The sequence below is a fragment of the Sus scrofa genome, chromosome 9 (assembly GCF_000003025.6).
Source record: "Sus scrofa isolate TJ Tabasco breed Duroc chromosome 9, Sscrofa11.1, whole genome shotgun sequence".
Lineage (NCBI taxonomy): Eukaryota > Metazoa > Chordata > Mammalia > Artiodactyla > Suidae > Sus > Sus scrofa.
In genome coordinates, this window is record NC_010451.4 from 48,245,944 (window position 1) to 48,271,843 (window position 25,900).

The 25,900-nt window shown below is 46.3% G+C and overlaps 1 protein-coding gene across 16 annotated transcripts in view; it reads left to right on the forward strand.

Moving 5' to 3' along the window:
- Positions 1–25,900, forward strand: part of LOC100523684 (tubulin-specific chaperone cofactor E-like protein) — a 165,490-nt gene that overhangs the window by 125,158 nt on the left and 14,432 nt on the right. For 15 of the 16 annotated variants that reach the window (XM_021062995.1, XM_021062996.1, XM_021062993.1 and 12 more), the window contains 6 exons: positions 4,707–5,268; positions 13,760–13,959; positions 17,638–18,021; positions 20,447–20,733; positions 22,397–22,677; positions 25,391–25,501. In XM_021062995.1, the coding sequence (XP_020918654.1) occupies positions 4,707–5,268; positions 13,760–13,959; positions 17,638–18,021; positions 20,447–20,733; positions 22,397–22,677; positions 25,391–25,501 (1,825 nt within the window). The remainder of the gene's footprint in view (positions 1–4,706; positions 5,269–13,759; positions 13,960–17,637; positions 18,022–20,446; positions 20,734–22,396; positions 22,678–25,390; positions 25,502–25,900) is intronic. The other variant, XR_002335685.1, reaches the window with a different exon arrangement.

Here is a 25,900-nt window from a genome sequence, read left to right on the forward strand (position 1 = left end):
TGAGCTTCTGAAACTCTCTTCCCATCTACCAGAAAAGGTGCTTCTTAGCCTCAAAGATGGGTGTGTCGCTGTGCCCATTCTTCTTCCCTTTTTTGGATATTTTATCCACACCCCCTATTTTTTTTCCCCTCTGTGCTTCTCGTAGCAGTTGGGCCCTCTGTCACTTATGACATGAATCATATTGCATTTTTCCACGATGGTCACGTCTCGCTCATTCAGTTGTCGCCGTGGGCTTCTTGAAGGCAGGGACCACACCTAATCCATCTTTACGTTAAATGAATCACTGAGCGTCATGACACCCCAAAAATTTGTCAAGTGAATGAAGGAGCTGACACATAAGCCCTTTCTTCCAAGTCCCTGTGGCTTTCCTTTTGCTGTTGGTCCCCTCTTTAGCGATCTGGGAGATGAAATTGCCTCCAAGGGCAAGTGAGGAGCATATCAGATGTGTTGCTTTCAGCCACATAAGGTTCCCAGCAGATGCTTGGATAGTCAGGGCCCCTCATTACAATAACATCCCTCTCCTCCATTTGCACCGCCTGTGTTAAAACAAACACATCAATCATGTTGTCCACAGGGCTGCATCCTATTTGTCCTTTTCTCCTTTGCTCCTCATCTGATACAGTTCTACCCTTCGATTTATAAATCTGGATGTTGTTCCTTATCTCTGTGACATTCGACATGCTTCCTTCTTTCTACCTTTCTGTTTGTTTGTTTTTTTTTTTTCCTTTTAAAGTACAACCTGTTCATAGGCCCTGTCCCATCTAGTGTACCATGAAGTTGTATTTTCTGCCTTGTGTTACACCCTCGGTGTTTAGGGATAAAGACATCTGAGGCTACTCATGTTTTCTGACCCAGTTATTTTCAGTAGAGACACTGGATCCTCAGGAACACGTGTCCTGCTCTCCCTTCTCTCCTCCATGGCAGCTGATTCCCCCCTCTCATTGGGTGTTTGCCTCCCCTTCCCTCTGCTCTGGGGCTAAGGCCCTAATGAGTCAGCTCAGCTTCCAGGCGCGGTGTCCCACCCTTGTCTTGTGAGATGCTCTCATGCCTAAAGTCAAGAGCCATGAGAACCACCACACTGGTTTCTTCCTCCCACAAGGAGATGTGTCGGGAAGGGTGAATTAGTTCCTAGGGCTGCCTCGCAAAGCATCACAGACCAGGTGGCTTAAAACAGCAGAGATGTTTTCTCTCACCATTCTGGGGCAAGGAGTCTGAAGTCAGGGTGTCAGCAGGGCTGTGCTCCCTCGGAGGCCCTAGGAAGCATCTCTTCCAGGTATTCTCTAGCTTCTGGTGGTCGTCAGAGACGCTTGGCTTGTGGCAGCTCACCTCCAGCCCTTGCATCCATCTTTCCAAGACCTCCTTCCTTCGGTGTCCTGTTTCTCTGGGCCACATCTCTAGTCAGTAGATTGAGGGCCACCCCTTTCTAGTGACCTCATCTTAACTTGATTACATCTGCACAGTCCCTATTTCCAAAGAAGGTCACATTCACGAGTGCTGGGAGTCAAGACTTCAATACAAATTTTGTGGAGACACAAATTCCACCTACAATAGGGAGCAACAAGAGAGTAATGGGTGCAGGGGAGGAATGGATTTCCAGGGCCCGTCTTTCTAAGTCACCAGACGTCCTAGTGCCCAAGCTGGGAATAGAGTAGCTAGCTTTCAAATCTGACAGGAAGACCAAGTTTGGGATGCTTGAAGGTGCTTTTCTTTGGGGTTCTGGGGGATAGGTTTAGCATTTACTTTGAATTATTAATATGCATTACAGGATCTGCTTGTTCAATGATTTGCATTTGTTTTTCCCATGGTGTTATTATTAGTCACTCTCTCTCCCTGAGAGAAGAATAAAGGCCGTTATAATGACAGCGTGCAGTGAAGTGACGGGCAAAACACAGCACAGGGCCTGGGTCACTGCCGGTGCTTGCAAAAATAGAGGTGACATGGAAGTGACTCCTTGGGACACTGACCTTTCCCTGCATTAAGGATGTAAGGGAATCCACTAAACCAAGGGAATCTAGAAATAAACATGCAATCTGTGTGCCAGGCGGGGTTGTGGGGGTGAGCAGCAGAAGGCGGACCACTCCCAGGCACTGCACAGCCCACACCTCAGCCATCCAGCGCGAGCTCCGCAGAGATGGCCTCTCCGGCCCTCTCCCTGGGTGTCGGCCAGCCGGGTCCTGCTTGGTCCAGGCCAAGGCGAAGGCTTTCAGGACCCTCACAGTTGGTGTCTTTACCACTTATCGCCAGCCCCGTGGCCATCAGAGAAGAGGAAGGCTTTGAGCATCACTCTGGCTCAGTGGCGTTTGACAGGCTTGTATTGATGCCTATTCTGTGCCAAGGCCCAAGGGTAGAAACATGAAACATGGCATCTGTCCTAAGAGAAGTCAGGGTCTAGTGGCAGAGACAGATGTATTCTCAGGTAACGTGGTTGTGATGTGAAGTCCTACAAAAATGTGTGACCTGATGGGGATGGGGGTGAGGCGGTCATGAGAGAACAGGCTGCCTGAACTGCCTGGGGGTGCGGAGGGAAGGCTTTCTGGAAGAAATGATCTGGAGCTGAGCCCCAAAGGCATCTGTGAGCCAGGAGGGGGACGCAGCAAGAGCATCCTGGGAAAAGGAAAGTCAGACCCAGGCTGAGTCTGGTGCCTGTGCATCTATTCACCTCTGTTGTTGGTTTTATCAGACCCCATTATTACTACCCATTTAGGTACTTGTCTCTGCCACTTTCTCGTGAGTTCCTAGGCAAAGGGCCCTGTGCTTTAGTCCAGCGTTTGGCATGGTGCCTGGTGCACAGTAGTGCCAAGTTGATGACTACTGGATGAATGAGTGAATTCTGCCTGGACAAACATTCATAGAAAAGGAGATAGCTGAGTTGAAATTTGCAGGGTGAATATTGCTCCATAGGCTGGGAGGATGGGGAAAGGGCAGTATTGCTGTCTTGGGTCAGTTTCCCCAGAGGCAGAGTCCCGTATGGGGATTCCTGAAAGTGAAGGCGGTGCCAGGGGCAGAGATCTCAGCAAGGATGTGGTCTGGCTATGACCTGTACACAGAGTTGGCCACCTGTGTTGGTCAGTCCTTGGCCAAGGGCTGCCCTTCGGGTGGAGCTGGGGCTGGAGTGGGGACTCATAACCTCCTGGGCCAAATGGCTCCTCTTTGGCCAAGACCAGTTGTGAGTTTTCATTAACCCACAATCACAGTTGCTGAGGATGGGGGCCCCAGAGGGACACAGAAAGCACCGCCACACTCGCAGCCAAGGAAGTGACATATGGAGTGGGGCTACGTGGTCCGTTTGGGGAACAGCAAAGTGTCGGGTATTGCTGGGGTGGAGGAAGTATGTGGGTTGGGTCTGAGAGGTGCGTACCGGCTCCTGGAGAGCCCGGTAGGAGCCCTGTATGATGTGCTTGGCGCATCCCACATTTGATTCAAGCTGTGGAGAGAGTTTTAAGTATTGAATTAGTTGCTTTCAGTTGCACTGAAAAATATGGAGAGGCAGTAAGTGGGTGGAGGAGGAGGGCAGTACTGGGGCAGGAGACCAGGTGGGAGGGTATTCAAGAGTCAAGGAGGAAGGCGATGAGAGTCTGAACAAAGGCAGTAGCAGTGGGGCTGGGACAGGAGTCAGGTGGGAAAGAGATTAAGAAGGTCAGGGCACAGTCTTAGACCATCCCGTTGGCAGCCTCCTTCTTCTCTTGTGAGCAAGACCAGCTCTCCTCTCAGCCCTCATGACACTCTGTTCTCCATCACCGAAGCAGCCAGCCAGGGGCTCTAGGATTTGGCTCAACCAAAACAAAATGGTACAAGGGCCGCGAGCTCTAGAGGCAGATGTTAAGGGATTTCCTTGTTTTCGGAATTAAAATCTATGGGAGGAAACAGGTCAAGTGCCCCCTCTGTGTGAGGCACCCAGCTGGGCACCCCACGGGGAGTGGGCGAAGGTGGCTTTGTAGGTCGTTAAGCGTGGTGCCTGCCCCCAAGTTGCTCCTAATCTGTGGTGAGACGGAAGTGCAGACAACCAGCTGTAACATAAGGCAGATGGGTTGCGGGCTTCAGCAGCAGCGTTCGCGTGCCTGATCTCGGCCAAAGGTGCAGAAGAACAGGCGAGACGCGTAAATGACATGTTCTGGTTGCCCAGGCGAAGAGGCGGTTCATTCTGACCACAGGCTCCGGAAATCTTGCTTTATACCAGAGGCAACATTTGAGCTGGGTCTATGGGGTGAGAAGAATGTTGGTGGGTGAAGGATGGCATCCTAGGCAGAGGGACCCGCAAAGTCAAGTCATTCTTCAGGAAAAAGCAAATCTTGAAGAATTAGCAAATAGGGGCTTGTCTACCATAAATCCACAGTACAGCTGGAAATAGAAACACAAGCATTCTAGGTTTGGGTCTTTTAGTCTAAACTTTAATTGAATTCTTATTACCCTCTCATTACCTTGGAGAAAACAATTTGAACTCCTGGGGGGAGTAATGCTATAAACAGAAGGCCCCGAAACAAATAGGTATATTAGCGTACAAAGGATAGTCATTTAAGTCTGTTCCAATCCTAATAATAATCGTTGACTGACAGACACAACAACTAAATGCAAAGATTCCGTGCAACCTGCTGCAACCCCGCCCTGGGGCTGCCTCTCCGAGGCCAGTCCTGACAAGAGCAGGGCTGGGGGTGGGGGTGGGGGTCCCTGAGCCCACTGTACTTAGACCAACCCTCTTTCTCTTGCAGGTCAACAGTGAACGGCTCTATCTGCCCCTGAAGTTGGGACAAGGGAAGATAAACATCTTTTCTTTTGGCTTCCACGTGGTGGTGGAGACGGACTTTGGCCTGAAGGTTGTGTATGACTGGAAGACCTTCCTGTCCGTTACGGTCCCTCGGAGCCTGCAGAACAGCACGTCCGGCCTCTGTGGCCGCTATAACGGCAACCCCGACGACGACCTGGAGCTGCCCATGGGTGTGCTTGCCTCCAGCGTCAATGAGTTTGGACAGAGCTGGGTGAAGAGGGACACCTTCTGCCAGGTTGGCTGCGGTGACCGCTGCCCTTCCTGCGCCAAGGTGGAAGGCTTCTCCAAGGTCCACCAGCTGTGCAGCCTGATCCCCAGCCAGAACTCGGGCTTCACCAAGTGTCACAGCAAGGTCAACCCCACCTTCTTCTACAAGAACTGCCTGTTCGACTCCTGCGTCGACGGGGGCGCCGTGCAGACCGCCTGCAGCTGGCTGCAGAACTACGCCAGCACCTGCCAGACCCAGGGCATCGCGGTGACCGGCTGGAGGAATTACACATCCTGCTGTGAGTCCTGGCCCTTGTCTCTCCTGGCCCTTTGATTGGTTGTGGGCAGCCCAGTCATCCCGCTCTGCAGAAGTCAGAGCACACTGAGTGGGGCAATTTCAGGATAGGCTCCCTGGAATCGAGTTGTAATCCAAAACAAGATAGCGAACCTCCCAGAGCCTCCGTTTTCTTATCTGTAAAATGGGGGTAATACAGTTTATTTCATGTATTCCTCTGAGGATGAAATAAGATCACGTACCTAAAGCCCAGAGCGCTGCACATGACATTTGGATGTGGTAAGGGCACAATAAGCTGCTAACAAAGGATGAATGGGGGAGGAGTGAGTTAGTAGGTTGCTTAGTTCTAGAACCTCATGAACCCATCATTATACTGATGATTTATACATTTTCTCTTAGTGTGTTATTCTATTTGATTCATATATGTGGTGTGTCAGTCTTTGCATTTATGAAATACAGCAGAATGCTGGAGTTCCCACTAGAGCGCAGCGGGGTCGGCGGCGTCTCTGTAGCCCCAAAACGCAGGTTCTATACCTGGCCCAGTACAGTGGGCTAAAGGATCCAGGTAGATTGCAGCTGCAGCTCAGATCTGATCCCTGGCCTGGAAGCTCCATGTGCCGTGGGGTGGCGAAAAAATAATAAAGTTTTGTTTGAAAAATGAAATATAGCCAAATGCTAAAAGCATTGGAAAAAGAATTAGATGCCCCTGAAATTAACATTAATATTGTGCATCAACTAGAGTCCAGTGAAAAAGAAAAGAAAGAAAGAAGCGAAAGAACTAGAGCTCCTGGATTCTACCCTTGCTCTATCCTTAAGGATGAGCGTGACCTGAAGCCCTTTGCTTTTCCTCCCTGGTTCTTAGTTTCCCCTGATAATGCTGCTGCCCACACCCTTTATGCTCCAGAAATGTCAGGAGGATCAAATTAGGTAATTGAAAGCCTAGCACATTCCATGCATGTTAAGTGGCAGTGTTGTTATCCTGTGTGGCTTTCTCTGAGCCAAGCCCAGTGCGAAACACTCTATCAGCATTATCTCCTCAATAACCCAATTAGACAGGGAGAAGGCGAGGCTCAGAGGAGTTAAGTAACTTCCCTAAGGTCATACGATCTCAATGGCAAAGTCAAGGTTTGACCTTCCAGCCTCTAAGCTCCTGCTCTCAACCTGTACACTATATGGGTGTGCTAAGTACTGGAATCATTTGTCTGCATTTAGCACAGCACAAGAGGAACAATGGGGAAGAGAACTGCTGTTGGTCTTTGGCCAATCCGCCTCGGTCTGTTTTCCCATCTCAATCTCATTAGCTATAGCAAATTTCTGTTAGGCCTAACTGTATGAAAAAGGCTACAAATGGAAGCTGAAAGCAAAGACTGCTAAATAAGTGATACAGCAGGGGTCCCAGAGAACAAACACCCTTTTCATCCTGGAAAAGGGAGATTTGGATGAAAAGCCAGAAACAGTGTTGTCGTTTAATGCTCACACAGTTAGTTTACATCCCACATAATTGGATTCGTGTAGATTGGGGGGAAGGGTGGGAGGAAGTGAGGCGGGGGAAGGGAAAAGATGCCATTTCAGCCAGGTCCTGTCCCTGAGTGAGGGGTTGTGGGGAGCCATGCCATTAGGGGTGACTGTCCAGGCTAATGGGCCACTGATGACTTCAATAAAAATAAATATGCCTATAAAAAAAGTCAGGGTCTGGGAGTTCCCATTGTGGCTCAGCAGTAACAAACCCAATTAGTATCCATGAGGATTTGGGTTCGATCCCTGGCCTCGCTCAGTGGCTCAGGGATCAGGTGTGGCCATGAGCTGTGATGTTGGTCGTAGATGTGGCTTGGAGCCTGTGTTGCTATGGCTATAGCTGTAGCTCCGATCTGACTCCTAGCCTGGGAACTTCCAATATGCTGCAGGTGCGGCCCTAAAAAAAAGCAAAAAAATAAAAATTAAATAAATAAATTAAAAAGGCGGGATCTGGATGAATCCCCAGAGCTACTCTGCATTCACTGGGGTGAGCACAGTGGGGCGAGAGAGTTTGCCTTCCTTGAAGTTGGAAAACCAGATTCTGGACCCAGGGGCCTACAAATGATGCAGGATAGGGAGAGAGTTTTAGGAAGGAGACCCTGCCTGCTGCCTCTTGAGACCCACTCCAGGGATTTCCTCCTTTCCTGTAGCCATGCCACGGTATCTGGCATTGCTGGGATGGGGACAGGGAACAGCGTATACCCAAATCCATTGCCTCGAGCTGCAACGGGCAGGGAACCCATAGAGAAGAACTGCTTTTAGAGCAATGCCAGGAACTCTCACCTTAAATGATGGGTACCAATTTTTGTCCTTCAGGGAAAGGAAGAGGAATCAAGTCAGTAAGCCCTCATGGCCAAACCTTTGAGCAAGAAGTTCCCCTATGTCTGTGGCGCTTGGACCCATAGGGCTGAAACTGGTGCAGGACCGGGAAAGACTTGGGGAAAGGGAGAGCCTTCTCAAAGGATACGAAGATGATTTTTCTTGTCCTCCCATCCTTCCGTCAGCAGATTTTCCTCTTCCCTCCTCCAAGTTCTGTCCAGACATTGGCTGCCTCCTGTATGCACAGTCACACAGAGCTCCATCCAGGGTACTCAGGGCAGAGTCTGCCCTGCCTCACCCTTGACCATAGGCCCCATCCCTGCCTAGACCAACAGGGTAGGCCAAGCATCAGGGCCAATGGTCCCACCTCCAGAGGGATAGGGCTTCCTCTACCTCGGTGTTTCAGGACAGGGGCAAACATCTAAAAGAGAGCGCCTGAAGAGGTGGTGCTGGTGACTGGCAGAAAGAGAAGCTAAAATAAGAGAAAAAATTATACTTTAAAGACGGCATGTGGGTGGAGGTGGGGGGGCGGACACAGTTGGAGGCAGCTCAGTTTTCCATTTTGAATTTCAGAAGCAGAGAAAAGCTGCGGGAGACGGAGCCCTAACTCAGCCAATCAGTGAGAGGGCTCGGAGACCACAAAGAGGCTGTCTTGACTATGGTTGCATGTGACCATATTTGACAGGACATTAACCTCTGAGGAGTGAGGGCCTTTCCCCCTGCACCGCCCCCCACCCCCAACTTCCACTGAGAATTTGTTCAACTCTCATGTTGAGATATGAGAAGGTTGTTTTCAGGAGAATAAGGGTTAAATTGGAATTGCCTGTTAAACACACGCTTTATTGGTAACAAGGTTTTGCTGTTGGTTTTCAATGATATTGGCTGTTCCTATCAAATGGGATAATTTATTACTTAATTATCTTATTTGCAAATGCATTGGCAAACACCTTCACCCGAGTTGAACAAATAGCCTCGAGGGGGCAGGGGCGGCTGATTGTTTTAATTACTAAGCCCTCGGTAAAATTCTTTCAGCTTCATCTGTCATTCTTCTAGTCCCTAATTGGGGGGCTTAAATTAGAGCACTAGATGGTGAAGATAGCATAAGAGAAGAAAATAATAAATGCATAGCAGGTCCTGCGCTCTGACCACGTGCCAGGCACTATTCGGGGTGCTATGTGAGTCCTCGCCCATATACTCCTGTGACTTGACAGCAACCCTGTTAAACAGGCATTACAAATGGTCACATTTTCTAGTGGAGGAAACAGAAGCTCTGAGTAATTGAATAACTTTCCTAAGGAAAATAGCTGGGGTAAGTTGGAAAATGACTCCAGAGACAGTGCCCTCCCCACTGTGCTGTGCTGCCCCTCTGATCCTGGCTGGGCCAGGGGGCTCTGGGGCTCTGGGGAGTTGGGGAGCCCCTGGGTACTGCAGAGGGCGTACACCTCTGTAGGGTCATGTCTGGGAGGCCTCTTGGGCCTTGGGCCAGTGGGCCATTGTGAGAATTAAATGGGATGATGTCTCATAAACCAGGCCACCCAGTGCCTGATGCCTGGTAAGTGATTGGCTGAGGCTGAGTGTCATTATCACTCTCTCTTTTATCAGGGGCAGTTTTGCTGCATCGGAGTCCTGGGTCCAAAGTCTAGTAATCAGGGGTTTTCTTAGGTATTTCTCTACAAATCCAATAAACTCTAGTTGAGGGACTTAATATAACCCTATTTCTACTACCACAACTGCTCCTGCTATTAATAACAGAAGTCTTTTGTTGATGTACCAGGCACTGTACTAGAAGCTTTGCAAAATTGTACTTCATTTTATCTTAACTGTTTCTGGGAGGGGGGTATTATTATCCCCATTTTACAGATGTGGAAGCAGAGGTTTAGAGGGAGTAAGTAACCTGCTCGAGGTGACTCTGCTAGTTGGTCGCAGAGCCAGGGCTCAAGGGAGATGAATCTGATTCAAAGCCGTTATCAGTTCTGTCACACTGCTAGATTGCTCTTCAGGGGCACCTGTGCATCCTGCCCACCTGGGGCACAAAGGTGACCTCAGTCCACTGGCTACGGCAAGAGACACGTTCATGGTCACAACAGAAATCCAGGTGTAGATTCATCATCACTCACAGCTCTTAGTACTTCATTTGGGTGAAAAAAAATCAGAATTAGGAATTTGGAAGCTTATTGTCAAGAATCAGTTATTTATTAACCATCTGTCACATCTCAGCACTGTTTGGGGGGCCATGGAAGAATCAGAAGTATGATATATAGGGAGTTCCCGTTGTGGCTCAGCAGAAATGAACCCAACTAGTACCCATGAGGATGTGGGTTTGATCCCTGGCCATCTCAGTGGGTTAAGGATCCAGTATTGCCGTGGCTGTGGTGTAGGCTGGCAGCCGTAGCTCCGATTTGACCCCTAGCCTGGGAACCTCCATAGGCAGCAAGTATGGCCCCTAAAAAGCAAAAAAGAAAAAAAAAAGTGATACATGGAGCTCATTGTACTGGGAAAATAGGACCAGCATACTTGAAACAACAGTGGACGTCTCCAAATTGGTAGTAAATCTTCCCAGATATTAAAATGTATTATAGAGCTTCAGTAATTAAAGAAAGTCAATAACCGGCACATGCACAGAAAGGCTAACCAGTGGACAATGAGAAAGTCTAGAAATGGGCCCAAATACTAAAGACACTGGTATATAGGTAAAGCCGGCATTTCAAATCACAGGGGACAAACTAGCAGGAAGAAAAATAGGTAAATCTTTCCTTCATTTCCTCACTCAAAAATAAAGTCCAGACAGAACCCAAGATTAAATATAAAAATTCAAGTTATAAAATGACTAGAAGGAAACAAAGGCATATTTTTGACAATCTTGAAGTAGAGAGGGCCTTTCTAAGCGAAACTCCCAAAGCCATAAGGGAAAACATGATAAATTTGACCACTTTAAATTTTTTAATTTCTTCATGGCAAAAACATAATCAAAACCTCAAATAAATGTACCAAACAACAACAACAACAAGCAAAGTCAAAAGACAAATGATAAACATTTTTAACACGACAGACAAAAGTCTATTTTTAATTTCTGAAGAGCTTTTACAATTTAATAAGAAAAAGGAGTTCCCGTCGTGGCGCAGTAGTTAACAAATCTGACTAGGAACCGCGAGGTTGCGGGTTCGGTCCCTGCCCTTGCTCAGTGGGTTAACGATCAGGCGTTGCCGTGAGCTGTGGTGTAGGTTGCAGACGCGGCTCGGATCCCGCGTTGCTGTGGCTCTGGCGTAGGCCAGTGGCTGCAGCTCCGATTCGACCCCTACCCTGGGAACCTCCATATGCCGTGGGAGCGGCCCAAAAAATAGCAAAAGGACAAAAAAAAAAAAAAAAAAAAAAAAAAAAAGAAAGAAAAAGACCAACAAACACAAAATATGCAAAGGACTTGAAAAGGCAATTCACAGAAGTAGTCATGCAAATGGATTATAAAAAAAAAGATAATCAACCTCACAAAAATGCTAATGAAATAAGGATACAACAGATACAGCTTGAATTTTTTTATTGTGTTAAAATCCACACAACAACATGTACTACTGTAACCATTTTTAAAGGTACATTTTTCAGTGGCATTAAGTACATTCATATTATTGCATGACCCCCACCACTATCCATCTCCGGAACTCTTTTCATCTTGCAAAACTGGAACTCTGTACCCAGTAAATAATAACTCTCCATTCCATAATATTCCAATAAGTCTCCACGTCCCCCTGCACCTGCAACCCCTGGCAACAAGTGTTCTACTTTCTGTCTTTATGAACCTAACTACTTTAGATAACTCATGTAGTGGAATCATACAGTCTTTGTCTTTTTGTGGGTGACTTATTTCACTTAGCATCATGTCCTCAAGGTTTGCCCATGTTGTAGTTCATTGCAGAATGTCCTTTCTTTTTAAGACTGAATAATATTCCATTGCATGTGTAGACCACATTTTGCTTACCCATTCATCCACTGATGGATACCTATATTGCTTCTACAGTTTAGCTATTGTGACTAATGCTGCTATGAAAACGAGTGTATAAATACCTCTTCGAGATACTTCTTTCAAGTCTTTTGAATATATCCCCAGGAGTAGAGTTACTGGATAACATGGTAATTCCATTTTTAATTTTTTGAGGACCCACCCTACTATTTTCCAAGGCAGCTGTACCATCTTATGTTCCCACCAACAGTGCACAGGGTTCCAATTTCTCCACATCTTTGCCAACACTTGTTATTTTCTGTTGTTGTTATTGTTGTTGTTTTGATAGTAGCCATCCTAATGGGTATGAGGCAGTATCACATGATGTTGATTTTCGTGTGCTTATCAGCTATTTGTGTGTCTTCCTTGAAGAAGTGTCTATTTAAATCCTTTCTTCATTTTTGAATCAGGTTGTTTGGGTTTTTTGCTGTTGAGTTTTAGAAGTTCTCTATATATTCTGCATAGTGATCCCTTGTCAATATAGCCTGCAACCATTCATATTTCCAAGGACCAGAAAGTTTGATGATAAAAAAAATCAGTGAGGAGGTGGGAAAGTAAACCTGCTCATTTAGCCTTGGTAGGAGGATAAACTGACACAGCCTCTTTAGGGGGCAATTCAGTTGCATCTATCAAAAACTTAAATGCACATACGGTTTGACCTTGTAATTCTGCTTCCAGGAATTTATTGTACAGATTCACTTACTTATGAGGACAAAAATGTACATGGATGTTCACTGTAGCATCATCATAAACACATAAAATACACATACACAGCAGAGCAAAAACAATGATTCAAGACTAAAGGGTATAGAGTAGAAATTCCCACATAATAGTAGTTGTGCTTTTCTGTATACATTGATGAAAATAATAGTTTCCGTAAAACATATAAGCAAACCTGTCTTTAGTGACTAGCTAATGCTGACTAAACACAGGTCCTTGGTACTATTCTAAGTTCACAAGCTCACTCAGTCCCTCCCAACAAGCCATGAAGCAGGTGCCGGGGGTGTCTGCATTGTACAGATAAAGAGCTGAGGGCCAGAGCAGCTAGGTCATGGCTCTAGTCCTTGTGGCTCCAGAGCCCTTACCCTTCACCCGAACTCCACCTGCCTTCCAGAAAAGCATCTACCTGCATTTGAAAACCATAGAACATAGTTGACATGGGTTTCTCTGCACACACACGCACACACACTGCACATTGCAGAAATCAAGGGGCTCAGGGACCTACTATTTGTAAACTACTGCTTCAGAAAAAGTTCTCTAATAGACCCACAGACACAGAAAATCAAACTTACGGTTACCAAAGGGGAAGGTGGAGGGGAATAAACAGGAGTTTGAGATTAATATACATACACTGCTATATATAAAATAGATAACCAACAAGGACCTACTGTATAACTATACTCGATATTTTGTCATAACCTATAAGGGAAAAGAATCTGAAAAAGAATATGTGTGTGTGTGTGTGCATGTTCTCTGAATCGCTTTGCTATATCCCTGACACTAAGACAACGTTGTAAAACAACTATACTTCAATTTAAAAAAAACTCTCTGGGATCTGCAAATGTATCCAGCAGTGCCTTTATCACTATGGTAATCCTGAAATAAAATTTCCTAAAGCCTTAAAAAAAAACGAAAAAGGAGAGAAAAAGTTTCTATGGAAGTTCTGAGTTGGTGCTGGTGTAAGAGTAGGGGCTTTCTGGAATCCTGTGGTGGCATGCAGTGGGCACTGATTTAAAAAAAAAAGGGTAGGGAGCTTTACGAATAAGTTTAGACTCTGTGTAGGGCTTGAATGACTGATTTGGACAGGCTGAGAGGATGAGGAAGGGGATAGGGAAAGGAGATCAACCTGAATGAGGACCTCAAGGCGGGGGTGGGGGTGGAGTGAGGAATCAAGTGGCTCACGGAATTTGAGATCCCTGTTGGGAGGTGCGTTTAAGGCAACAGATTCAAGAGGACCTCAGAAAACGAGGCTGAGGAGAGGACAAAGGTGATGTGAGGAGCCTTGTCGCCTCCATCTGCTCTTTGGTCCATTATTTTCACAGCGATAAGCAGAGAGGGTGGTTAAGAGGGGAGGGGGCTCTGCTTCCTTCCCCAGTGGGTGAGCGGTGGCCTGGGGGAAACCCTTGACAGTCCTCCTGATTGTGGATCTTGACTGTGTCCCCCGTTCCAGCCGTCACCTGCCCCCCCAATAGCCACTATGAGAGCTGCGTGAGCGTGTGCCAGCCGCGCTGCGCCGCCATCCGCCTGAAGAGCGACTGCAACCACTACTGCGTGGAGGGCTGCCAGTGCGACGCGGGCTACGTCCTCAACGGCAAGAGCTGCATCCTGCCCCACAGCTGCGGCTGCTACTCCGACGGCAAGTACTACGAGGTAGGCACAGGCGCACTGCCCCTGGCGCCCCTACCAGACATCAGATTTCTTTCCAGCTCCAAGGGGGGCTGGTCAGGGTGGACCGACCTGTCCACTTGATTCCGAAGATCGTGGCGTGGATGCACAGGGAGGCTGCTCGGGGGCAGAGAGGTCAAGGACAGGTTGAGTGGGGCTCTTGCTCACAAAGTACTGAGATTTGGAACCGTGTTTGGACCTCGATCTCTACCCCTCCTTGCCAGCATTTGGGTCTCTCTCACCTCCATGCCCTTCTCTAGGCCCTTCTGATTTCCTCTGCTGTGAATCTTAGTTTGAAAGCTTCTGATGGGGCTACTGTTTGGAGATATGATGGCTGTGAATGTGACATTTGTAGCTGTCTTGGCTAAGGACACTTTTAACTGGAAAATATGGATCTTGAGGCCAGGAGGAGTGGCTTTCCTCTTCTCTGGTTGTTGAAGCAGAAGGAGTGAGGGCTGTTATCTCCACATGTGTCATTTGTCACTCTAATGCAGTCCCCAGAGAGATCTGTCTGCTTAATGCTGTGTGCTCCCATCCTGCCCTCTGCTTCTCTCTCTTTGGGGGCCTGACATAGAGCTGATGAAGATGCCCTTCTTAGACGCCACTGCATAAAACACAATAGCTCATGAAATATTTTACTTTTCCACCCTGTAATCTTTCTTTCTGTGCTGTAATACTAAGCTAGAAAAGATCTTGCCTGGAGAGGGTATTTAGCCCTTGGTTCTGCCTCCAGCCCATTCTCTGTTTAAACGCCATCAGTACCTTGCACTGGCGAGCAGATAGTTAACAACTTCAACCACAGAATAGCTGCTATTTGCAGATCCCTGTGCTAGTGGTAGTGTCGGGGATGATAAAGCATGTGCCCTGCCTTAAGGAACTTAAAAATATATTCAGGAGAGGGGAAAAAAAATGCACTTTAAAGAAACAAGAGGACAATTACAAAGTAACGTATCAACAAGTGAAAAATAATACCCTACAGAGCTAATCAATTTTAAAGTGAAAAAGAATCACAGGATAAAAAAAAATCTAATTGAAATGTCTGAATCGGAAATAAACTAGGCAGAAAATAAATAATGCCTCCTTTTGGTAAAGATGCATTTTTCTTGTTTAAAAACAACTAAGTTGGCTTTACTTGAAGAAATAAAAGGAAAAGAATGTGGAAGTTACCCCAAGTCTTGTTTTTGATGGGAAACTTGTTTAAATGTTATATTAGAAAGACGAGGACAAGTAAAGTGAAATGGTAAAGTTGATCAAAGAAGGCTTCTTGGGAGAGGTGAGTTTTGAAGTTAGCTCTTAGAAATACTGATTATTTGAAAGGGAAAGGCAGAACATGTAGAGAAAATAATCATGGATTCCGTTTTCCCACAATCTGGGAGAAGAGATAACCAGGCTCAAAACTGAAAAAGTGCTATTCTAATCTTGGCTCCCCTGTCCGGAGACTTTACTGAAATGCATCGATCTATCAAGTGTGTTGTGCATCCCTCAACAGAGACCCTGAGTGTCTGTGACATAATGGAATGAGCTTGGGGTTTCATCCTAGCTGAGCCACCACTGGTGATGTGACAGTGAGCAAACTGTGTTATTTCTCTGAGCTTCTGTTGCCTTATCTAGGAAATGTCACTGATAATACCAGCTCAGTATGGTTGTTGTATAAATAATCCATGCCAGGTGCCTTAGTACCTGGCACAGAGTCGTTCAATAATTGGTAGCTGCTCTTGTTTTTGTTCTTCTCTTAAGAAGCATTTTATAAATTAAAAAATACAAATGTGTTAATGAAATGATGCATATAAAAGCCCTCAGAGCTCTCAGGAAAGGCACAGTACGGCCCTCGGCAGCTATTAGTACTATAAACATTATTATCCGCTTTTCATCAGAAAGTCAGTGGGTTTTGACAACAGCTTATATCTGGGAAGTAACAAACTCACAGAACAAACAATCCACATCTACTTGCTACAATTCAAACAAGCTTGGAGGCTTGTTTATACAACAAATTTCTTTGGAAATAAAGAGAGAACACACCCATTTGCATGTAGGGTAATCACCCAGCTGTCGTTGTCAGGTCTAATTAAGGCAGAGAAGCAGCAATGGGCCAGTCACTTTACTGTGATGCTAGTTTCATGATCATGTTCTCCTGTGGGAAGTTATTTGCCCTTGATCATATCCACATATGTCAGGTTATTTTTCTCTTTCCATCCATGTAATGTCTGACTTCTTATCAGAGAGGGGCCAGACCATCCACTCAGTTATTCTGCACATCTGATGAGAGAAAAGGAGTCAGTTTGTGAGGCTGCTGGCACCCAGAATATTTGACAGGTCTGGAAGGAGGGAAGAGTTGGTTCCAGGAACGACTTCACTCTGAGGATGAAAGAATCAGCAGTGGCATCTTGAAGTGCACTGGATGGATAAAATTTTTCCTGAAAGATCTCATCTCCTCTCTACTTACCCTTGGATCCGAATCATCTCTGATTTATAGCCAGAGTTTTGATCAATGTAAAGCAGAAAATGGTGACCAGACAGTAGCCTGGGCCCTCCTTGTGCTGCTCAAGCATCTTCTCTGGACAGCACTGTTTTAGAAAATCAAATGAATGCCCTGAGTGCCCACATCTCTGTGATGTAGTCACCTTGTTGGGACCACACTCCACCTAGGCGATCATGACCAAACTCCATCAGTTCCCTAGAATCCTTAGTCTAGAACAAGCACAAGATCAGGAGCACAAACTCTACCCAGTAGAGTTGTGTCTACAGATTGTAGAAAGGATGGAAAATAACAGCTGCCACCAACGGAGGATACTCTTTGTTGTAGGTATTTTATGTAACTTTATACCATTCCTCACCATCTCAAAGAGTGGTTCTTTTATGGTAACAATAGCAGCTATTATTTATTAACTACCTACTCTCAGCTAGGAAATGTGCTTCCCACATCTTATTTAATCTTCATAACTGCCTTGCAAGATGTTATTTTTATCTCCAGTTTAGAGAGAGGAAACGGACACTCTGGGAGGTTGGCAGCGCCCCTCAAGGTGGCACGGGTGGGGTGGCAGGGCTAGGATGGAAACCCAGGTGGCCTGATCCCAAAGCTTTCCTTTCAGGAAACCTCATTGTTAACCTAGATCTCTCACATCAGAAATGGGGGTATTTGCAACAGAAGTAAATTTGAAATAGACTAGATACAAGGGGAAAGCTGGGAACAGTAAGAACTGTGAAATGTTGAAATGGTTCCTGGTAGGAGTCGGTTATCACTTTCTTTTAACCTATTTCAGATTAAAGGGCAGGCGTTATCATTATGGAGTGAATTGAAATTTCTTCCTTGAAGTGGAGCTGGTACTTATTAATTTTCTACCAAATAGTTTTCCTGTTCACCTGGTTCCTCCAACAGCTGCCCATTCTGGTTGGTTGTGATTCATTCTACAGTCCAGCCTTAAAGATTCCCCAATTCTTGATTGAAACCAGTAAAGGCTAAATGGCATTTTGTTTGGCATCTGAGTTACATGGAACGGATGTGACGTTTGAATTGAAGCCACCGCTCCACTGTTTCCCCCTTGCAAACTCCAGCCCCATTAATGACAGGACAGCCCACCCCGCAAAGGGTCCCGATGGACTGGGTTTGGGGTCCCCAACCCTGACCGCAGCCTGAGTTTCACGCACACGGCCCCTCTCTTCCAGCCCAAGCAGCTGTTCTGGAACAGCGACTGCACGCGGCGCTGCCGCTGTTTCCGGCGCAACCTGATCCAGTGCGACCCGCGCCAGTGCAAGTCAGACGAGGAGTGCGCGCTGCGCAACGGGGTGCGCGGCTGCTTCAGCACCAAGACCTCCTACTGCCTGGCGGCCGGCGGCGGCGTCTTCCGCACCTTCGATGGCGCCTTCCTCCGCTTCCCTGCCAGCTGCGCCTTCGTGCTCTCCACCATCTGCCAGAAGCTCCCCGACATCTCCTTCCAGCTCATCATCAACTTCGACAAGTGGTCGTCCCCCAACCTCACCATCATTTCGCCCGTCTATTTCTACATTAACGAAGAGCAGATCCTCATCAACGACCGGAACACGGTCAAGGTGAGGAGTCTGTCCTTGATTCTTAAGAAACGTGCCCAGAACGAGGGCGTGGCTGGGGGACTGTTAGTTGCGGGTTTTCCTGAATAATCCGGTTTGAGGATAATAAGCTGTTGCTTCCAAAGTAACGTACATAGATGACCAGATTTTAAAGAATGAAAGTATGAAGTATCTACAGGCATCAGCCTGGGCCCTATTAAGTTCTTGGCTGACAATTCCGAAGGCCTTGCAGGACGGGTACAGTGTTTCAAGGTCATAAAGGTCTTTTGGGTCTAATAGAGCTTCAGGTCATAAAATGATAGATAAGTCAACTTTTACTCTGAATTAACTTTCAAAAAGCATCTCATTTGTTTTTAAGAGCCTTTAAAACTATTCTTGGCTCTACCACCTGCACCAAGACTTACTCTTTCATCTTTGCCATCCTTTCTAGAAGCTAAGAGAAGGCCGGCATTTGCCCTTAAGCAAAACTACCTAAGTATAAAGGGGATAGATGGTCCCTCACTGTGAGAGCTCCCCCTGATGATATGCCAAGGGAAGAAAACAGGATGGATAAGGTGGATTTCTCTTAGGTTGGCTTTTCTTTAAGCCTACTGCCTGGTTTCTTGTGAATCTTAGACCCACTTATAAATAGATGTGTGGGAGTTCCCGTCGTGGCTCAATGGTTAACAAATCCCACTAGGAACCATGAGGTTTCGGGTTCGATCCCTGGCCTCACTCAGTGGGTTAAGGATCCTGCTTTGCCATAAGACATGTCATAGTTCGCCAATGTGACTCAGATCCAGTATTGCTGTGGCTGTGGCATAGGCTGCCCAGGAATCTCTTTATGCTGCAGGTGCGGCCATAAAAAGAAAAAAGAAAATAAAAAGAAGATAATCTGCCCAGAACTAGTGACAGTGACCCCCAGCCTCTTAGCTAAACCAGGCTGCTCACAGCCGGGGGAGGTGGGGAGGTCAGGCCCCCGTGTTGCAGTTGCAGCTATGGCAGCCAGGGAGAGAGCCAGCACACGTGCCCTTATATCTGCTTTCTACCATTAGCTCAGATAATCACACACTGGGAGTAACTTTATTTGAAGAGCCATCAAATAACCTAGTATCTAGCATTAGGCAAAAGACGGGCAGTATTTTGCAGGCTTGCAAGAAGGAATCTGGATTTCAATACTGGTGTTTTTTGTTTTTTTTTTGGCTATCCAATCTTTCATAAATAGTTAACTTCCTCTCCCTCACTAAATTCTATGAATAGTTTTTCCTTTTTTTTTTTTTTTTTTTGTCTTTTTTTGCTATTTCTTTGGGCCGCTCCCGCGGCATATGGAGGTTCCCAGGCTAGGGGTCCAATCGGAGCTGCAGCCGCTGGCCTATGCCAGAGCCACAGCAACGCAGTATCCGAGCCGCGTCTGCGACCTACACCACAGCTCATGGCAACGCCGGATCATTAACCCACTGAGCAAGGGCAGGGACCAAACCCGCAACCTCATGGTTCCTAGTCGGATTCGTTAACCACTGCGCCACGATGGGAACTCCCAATTCTTGTTTTTAACTTCAGTGAAAACTGCCGCTGGTTTTGACACCCCAGTTCCTTTTAGCCCACACAGACATCATTGCATCAGCCCAGAATATAGCAGTTCAGAAGCACAAAGAACCACCTGAGAGCACAACTGACATTGTGCTCAGTAAAATACCCCCAGCCACAGAACAGTAAAGAATCATATTTTTTAAAAGGCTTCTGGTTTTTTTTTTGTTTTGTTTTGTTTTTAAGAAATGAAAGTTACTAACAACCTGGGGGGGGGAAAGGAACAATTTATTTTGAAAGTGCAGGAAAGGCATGTTATGTTCTGTCCTAAGGGCTAAGGAAAGAAACTGTTATAAAGCAGGAAAATGACGAATGGAGAAAATACTGTGCCTACGGGACCTCTGGAAGGGCACCTCCTAGTTGAACATTATAAACAAGGAAACGATAAACATAGCAATGATCCCCAGATTCATTTTAACCGTGTTAGACTCTTCTTAGGGCAGGATTGGGATTTCATTTTCAGTAATTGGTTTATTCTGGGGAAAGTTTTATACAAATATTCAGCCATTTGTTTTAAGTTATACTTTTCCATCATTTAAAAAAATTCTCTCTGCCTCCATATTTTGCTTCTTTTGGAGGGGGACTGTGGGCAGTAAGATGAGTGAGTACTTAAATTCTAGGGCAAGCAAAATAGAAAATTCAGCCAAATCTACCTGCTGCTTGCTTTTGTAAATAAAGCTTTGGTGGAAAACGGCCTTGATCATTGAGTTACAGTTGTTGATGGCTGCTCTCCTGCCACAAGAACAGAGTTGACAGAGAGCATCTGGGACACGAAACTTAAAATATTTACTCAGCCCTTTACGGGAAATGTTTGCCAGCCCCTGCTTTGAGGGTAATTTACTTTTTCTTTATCCGTTATCAGGTAAATGGCACGCAAGTGAATGTCCCTTTTATAACCGGGTTGGCAACCAAAATCTACAGCCGCGAGGGGTTCCTGGTGATTGACACCAGCCCTGACATCCAGATATTCTACAATGGTTACAACGTCATAAAAATCAGCATCAGTGAGAGGCTGCAGAACAAAGTGTGTGGCCTTTGTGGCAACTTCAATGGGGACTTAACCGATGACTACGTGACCTTGCGGGGGAAGCCGGTGGTGAGCAGCGTGGTGCTGGCTCAGAGCTGGAAAACCAATGGCATGCAGAAGAGGTGAGAGCGCAGGCCACTGGCTGCAGTGGCCCCAGTCCTACCATGTCCCTGACAGGTGTTGATGAGGAAGGGACTCTGCCCAGCGTCACCCTTCCTCTCCTGCAAAGAGCTGGCCTGAAGGTCTTTGGAGTTTTCATCATACAAGTAGGTGTGGTAATTTCTTGGCTAGCAGAGAAAGGAGCTGGGCTTAGATGATCAGAATCTAAATTTTTCTGTCATCCAGGCTGATGCAGCCCGGGATTAGCACTCTGAAGCCTTGGCAAGCTGCCCTGTTGGGACTGGGCACCGCTGCAGGGGGTGGGATTAAGAGTTGACCCAGGAAAAGAGGACTGTCCCTTGCTGCTCAGGGCTGGGACTGTGTGTCTACGACTCTTACCAGAAGCTTGGTTGTGCAGGTGGAAGTTGGTGGGAATCAAGGAAGCCATTTTTTTTTTTAGCCGAGTCCATGGTGTGAGGAAGTTCCCAGGCCAGGGATTGAACCTATGTCACAGCAGCAACCCGAGCCACAGCAGTGACAATGCCAGACCTTTAACCTGCTAGGCCATGAGGGAACTCCAAGAAAGCCTTTTAAAAGAAGAAGTGACCGAGGTTGTTATCAGGCCCCTCTCTGGCCCTGAGATAGAGTGTGCTAAACGAGTTATTTCAAGGTGTTTAATTTAGGGCCCCTCTGGGCTGCTGAATTATGTTAATTCCTGTCTGGATCTATAGATAGGCCTCTCTTTCTTGGCATTTCACTGCCTGTACAATTGCTCTGTCTCCTTGTGCTTTAACACACGCAACATCAGCTAAATTACCCGATGCGGAAATGAAGCTCCAAACCCTCTTTGACCCTCCTGCAGGTGTAAACTGAATAATGTGTCGTAAATTAGACTATAAACTATGGAACCCAGAGCTAGAAAGAACCTTGGGTAAGATCTGGTCTGGCCTCTTCCTTTTCTAGGTGAAATGGAGGCTACAGTGGAATGATTTAGATGAGGGGGTCCTGGAAGAGGCAAAGCCAGGACTAGATTCCAGAATTCCTAATGTGATGCTTTCTCTAAAATGTCACTTAGGGGGCCCACAGTTAGAAAAATGACTAATTTGCACATTTAAGCTATTCTTGGGCTTCCAAAGATGAACGAGTTCTGGTTCCTCCTGAGGAATTATGATTCTGTTCGAGCTTCCTTTCCCTGCCTTTCTTCTTTTTCTTCCCTTATAAATGATTTTAGCCTGACACCAATTTTCTTGTGAAGATTTTACTTTTGGTCTCTGGAATCTAAACTTCCAAAAGGTTTAGAAGCTTCTGGACTTCCTTTCAAATTCTTTAGTTCTACCGTCGTTACTATTATGTATTGAGTAACTATCATTATTGTTGTATTTATTATATCAATGCCTGTTATTAGTTGTGGCATCCATGACATCAGTCATTTACATCAAAGGTAGATGGTTATTACATCAACATCTGCCTTCTGTCTGACACTTTGGCTACCAGTCCATTATTTTAGTTTACCCTCACTCATCCCAGGGGTGTTAAAATAGAAATGACCTGACTTTCCTAAGGTCCCATAGCCTGTTAGTGTTGGGATCAGCACCCCTCACTAACTTCTAGGTTAGCTAAAGAGGTAAGCGCCTTAGTCTACCCGCCCACGGGCCATCTGTGTCTAACTAGACCTCTTGCCCCCAGCTGCAATGAGCTGCAGTTCTCCCAGTACGCGGCCATGTGTGACAACGTACATATCCAGATGATGCAGGGGGACGGCTACTGCCTGAAGCTCACGGACATGAAGGGCTTCTTCCAGCCCTGCTACGGGCTCCTCGACCCCCTCCCCTTCTACGAGTCCTGCTACCTGGACGGCTGCTACAACCAAAAGAAGTTCCAGCTGTGCGGCTCCCTGGCTGCCTACGGAGAGTCCTGCCGCTCCTTCGGGATTCTCAGCACCGAGTGGATCGAGAAGGAGAATTGCTGTAAGAGAATCCTTTTATTTCTGAGGCCTCTTTTCTAAGTTAAAAGAATAGCCTTGCCTGGAGCATCGATTTGTCCAGGGCTGGCTGGCTCGCTGGTCTCCATCTCGACCTGTAGCTCTGCTCCCAGGGTTGGCAGGTGGCTGTGAGCTGCCGCAGATTCCATGCGGGGCACTTTCAGTGGGGGCCCCCTCCCCTCTAGGGCGCGTCCAGTTATGGAATTTGGCACAGCAGCTGGGGAGGACGAGGCTCTCTGGGTTGCAGGAGCACTAGTGTAGTCACAGAGCCTGGGACTCCTCATCGATTTCACTGCCTGAACTCAGCTTTGCACTGGCTCTTTTCCCATGGGTCAGAGCCCAAATCAGAAAGAGAAGGCACATAGCAAGTGGCAAGCTGAGTCAGAACTAAGCTAGCTATACCTGCCTGGGTTGAAAGGAAGCCAGATTTATAAAGGGTTAGATTTTAAAGGGATTATACCTATATTAAATTATTAATAAAGATCTGTAGATTTTCGCTTTTTCTTCCTTGTGGTAAGAAAATGATTTTGATGTGCATTAGTCATCATCCTCTTTGTTATGGAGCAAATAAATATGCACATGAACACAAATTTGTCATGTCCAAATGTATGTATCCATATGCATAAATGGCCACTCTGTCCCGTGGATGCAGTATGACACTGGGGCCAACAAAGTGGTGTATGTACCTCAACATACACCTAGTGTGCTTGCAGGTACCGCTGTGAAAACTGGCCCCTTTCCAAGACTGAGTGTGCACATCAGTAAATTTGTGAACTAAACCTGACCAAGGGTAGGAATGCACTTAATTCAGAACCTGAAAACAATGCAGTTAATTACAATATGCATTCAGTGATACTCTTAACAAGCAAACTACTAGTCTCTGTTGACAATCAACAGAAATGTGTTTTTTTTTTTAATTTTATTGTGGTGTAGTTAATTTACAATGTTGTATTAAACAGAAGTGTTTTGTTTGATAACTTTCATATTGTACCCTGTTCTCTTCATATGGAATATGCTAAAGAATATTAACTGTTTGAACTTTAAAGATTGTCTGCAATTTTAAGAAACTATCAGTTTTTGTTTTTAACCTCAGAACTTCCCTCTGTATTGGGCATGTCTTATTTGCTAAGTGGTAGATTGACCTCCATGTTTGTAAGGGAGGCTTTTTCCTTCCTGGGGGTTGTAACCTCCACACTTTCTTTCTGTTGTTCTTTTGGGTTGTTTTCACATTGTGTTAATCAACCATCACATTCACTGAGTGGCTGTTGTATGCTTAGCACAGTGCCAGGTGCTAAACACATTGGGAAACTATAACGGTCATTAGAAAAGGAAGCCTTTAAAAGATAAATATATTCAACTGATGCTGACGGCCTTCCTTCAGTTGTCTTTCTAGGAATTAAGACAGGCTGGTGCTTGGCCATCACTGTCCTTCCCCTATTCCAATACATTGCTTAGCAGAGGGTCAGGAGAGGTGTCTAGAGTTATGGGACAGGTTGAGGTTTTGTGGTTTTTTTTTTTTTTTTTTTTATCTTTTTAGGGCCGAATCCATTGTACATGGAAGTTCCCAGGCTAGGGGTCGAATCAGAGCTGCAGTTGCTGGCCTATGCCACAGCCACAGCAATGCTGGATCCGAACCTCCTCTGTGACCTACATCACAGTTCATGGCAAATGAGCAAGGCCAGGGATCGAACCCAAGGAGTCCTCATGGATACTAGTCGGGTTCGTTACCACTGAGCCACGACAGGAACTCCTTTAAAAAAAAAAATTCTTGAAGCTAACCTGGCTCATGCTGGAGTTGAACTGTTGCTATTTCTTTAACACTTACATCGTATGCCATGAGGAGTGGAGGATCGTTACACCTGGGTGTTAAATAAAGAAGTGAATGTCTAAAAGAAAAAGAAAATGCTCTCGGTTAGTGGTTCCCAAACTGAGGTTCTAGAGCTCTTACGGATGGCCTTGGGCTTATCTGCTACAGAAATGTTGTTTATAATCTGAAGGTGATGACACTTCACATACGTTTGTATTTTACTTAGAGTTTTATCCTTTTTGGCAAAACAATACCATTAATCTAAGTTAGTGCTGGTGAGTTGTGTGTAGATTTTGGTCTGTTTTTATAAAATTAAGGAGATGTTTATGGAGGAGATGGACCATGAATGAAAAAAGACTAAGAAATCCTGGTTGGAGGGACCTCTCTGGGACTTCACTGGTCCTAAAGTTGTCCTTCTTGGCAAGTATCTGTTGAGCACCAGCTACAAGTTGGCTGGCTGCTGGGAATAGAGAGGTAAATGGCTTGGACTCTGCTTGTTATATAAAGACACCAATGCACGTGGTACAGAGCAGTAAGTGCAGTGATCTCGGGATACCATGGCGGTCGGGGTGTCTGTCCAGTCCATCCTCTCTACTTACCTTCACCTGTGTGTGACCTTGGGTGCGAGTTCAGTGGCGATGCTGTGCGATACTTAGCTGGCAGAGTTTGGGCGAGGATTGGAGGGGACAGTGCCACCAAAGCCTGAAGCACATGGCATGGGCCCAATTACTAGCCGCTGTGGTTATTTCTTGGAAGGTTGCCCTGTCTGTTCATTTGCATCTGGCCCCTGACCATCCCAGGGCCTCTGAAGTGACAAACCCAAAGGGTGACCACGGGCTACCATGCGTTGGTGTGAAAATCAAGTTGTGTTTCTGTTTGTTTTCCTTTTTAGCAGGAGTGGTTGAAGACCCCTGTGTGGGGGCAGACTGTCCCAACCGAACCTGTGAGCTGGAAAACGGAGGGGAGCTGTGCGGCTGCATCGAGCCGCCTCCCTATGGAAACAGTGAGTGACACCTGCCCCCCTCCCCCCCCAGACGGCCCCACGGGAGATGCCAGGCAACTGTGTCAGAAAACTCCCTGGTGGGAGCCCATGCGTCCCACACTGTGGGTTAGAAACCTGAATAACGAAGCTTTCACGAGCCTTTAAGCAGAACAAGGAAGCAATGTGACCTCTTCAAAGTAGGCTGAAGTGCATTTCCTCATACCTACAGCCTTTTCTTCAATAAATGATAACATACATCTATACATGCATGGAATCGGCCAGGTCCATCTGAGGCCACGTTCAACATCAGAGAGATCCAAATTGATCTTTTAGACTCACAGGGAGGCAAGGTGGTTTGACGAAAAGATAAAAGGATCAGGATGAGAGTGCCAGGTGCTAAGATGTGTGTAAAGCCAGCTT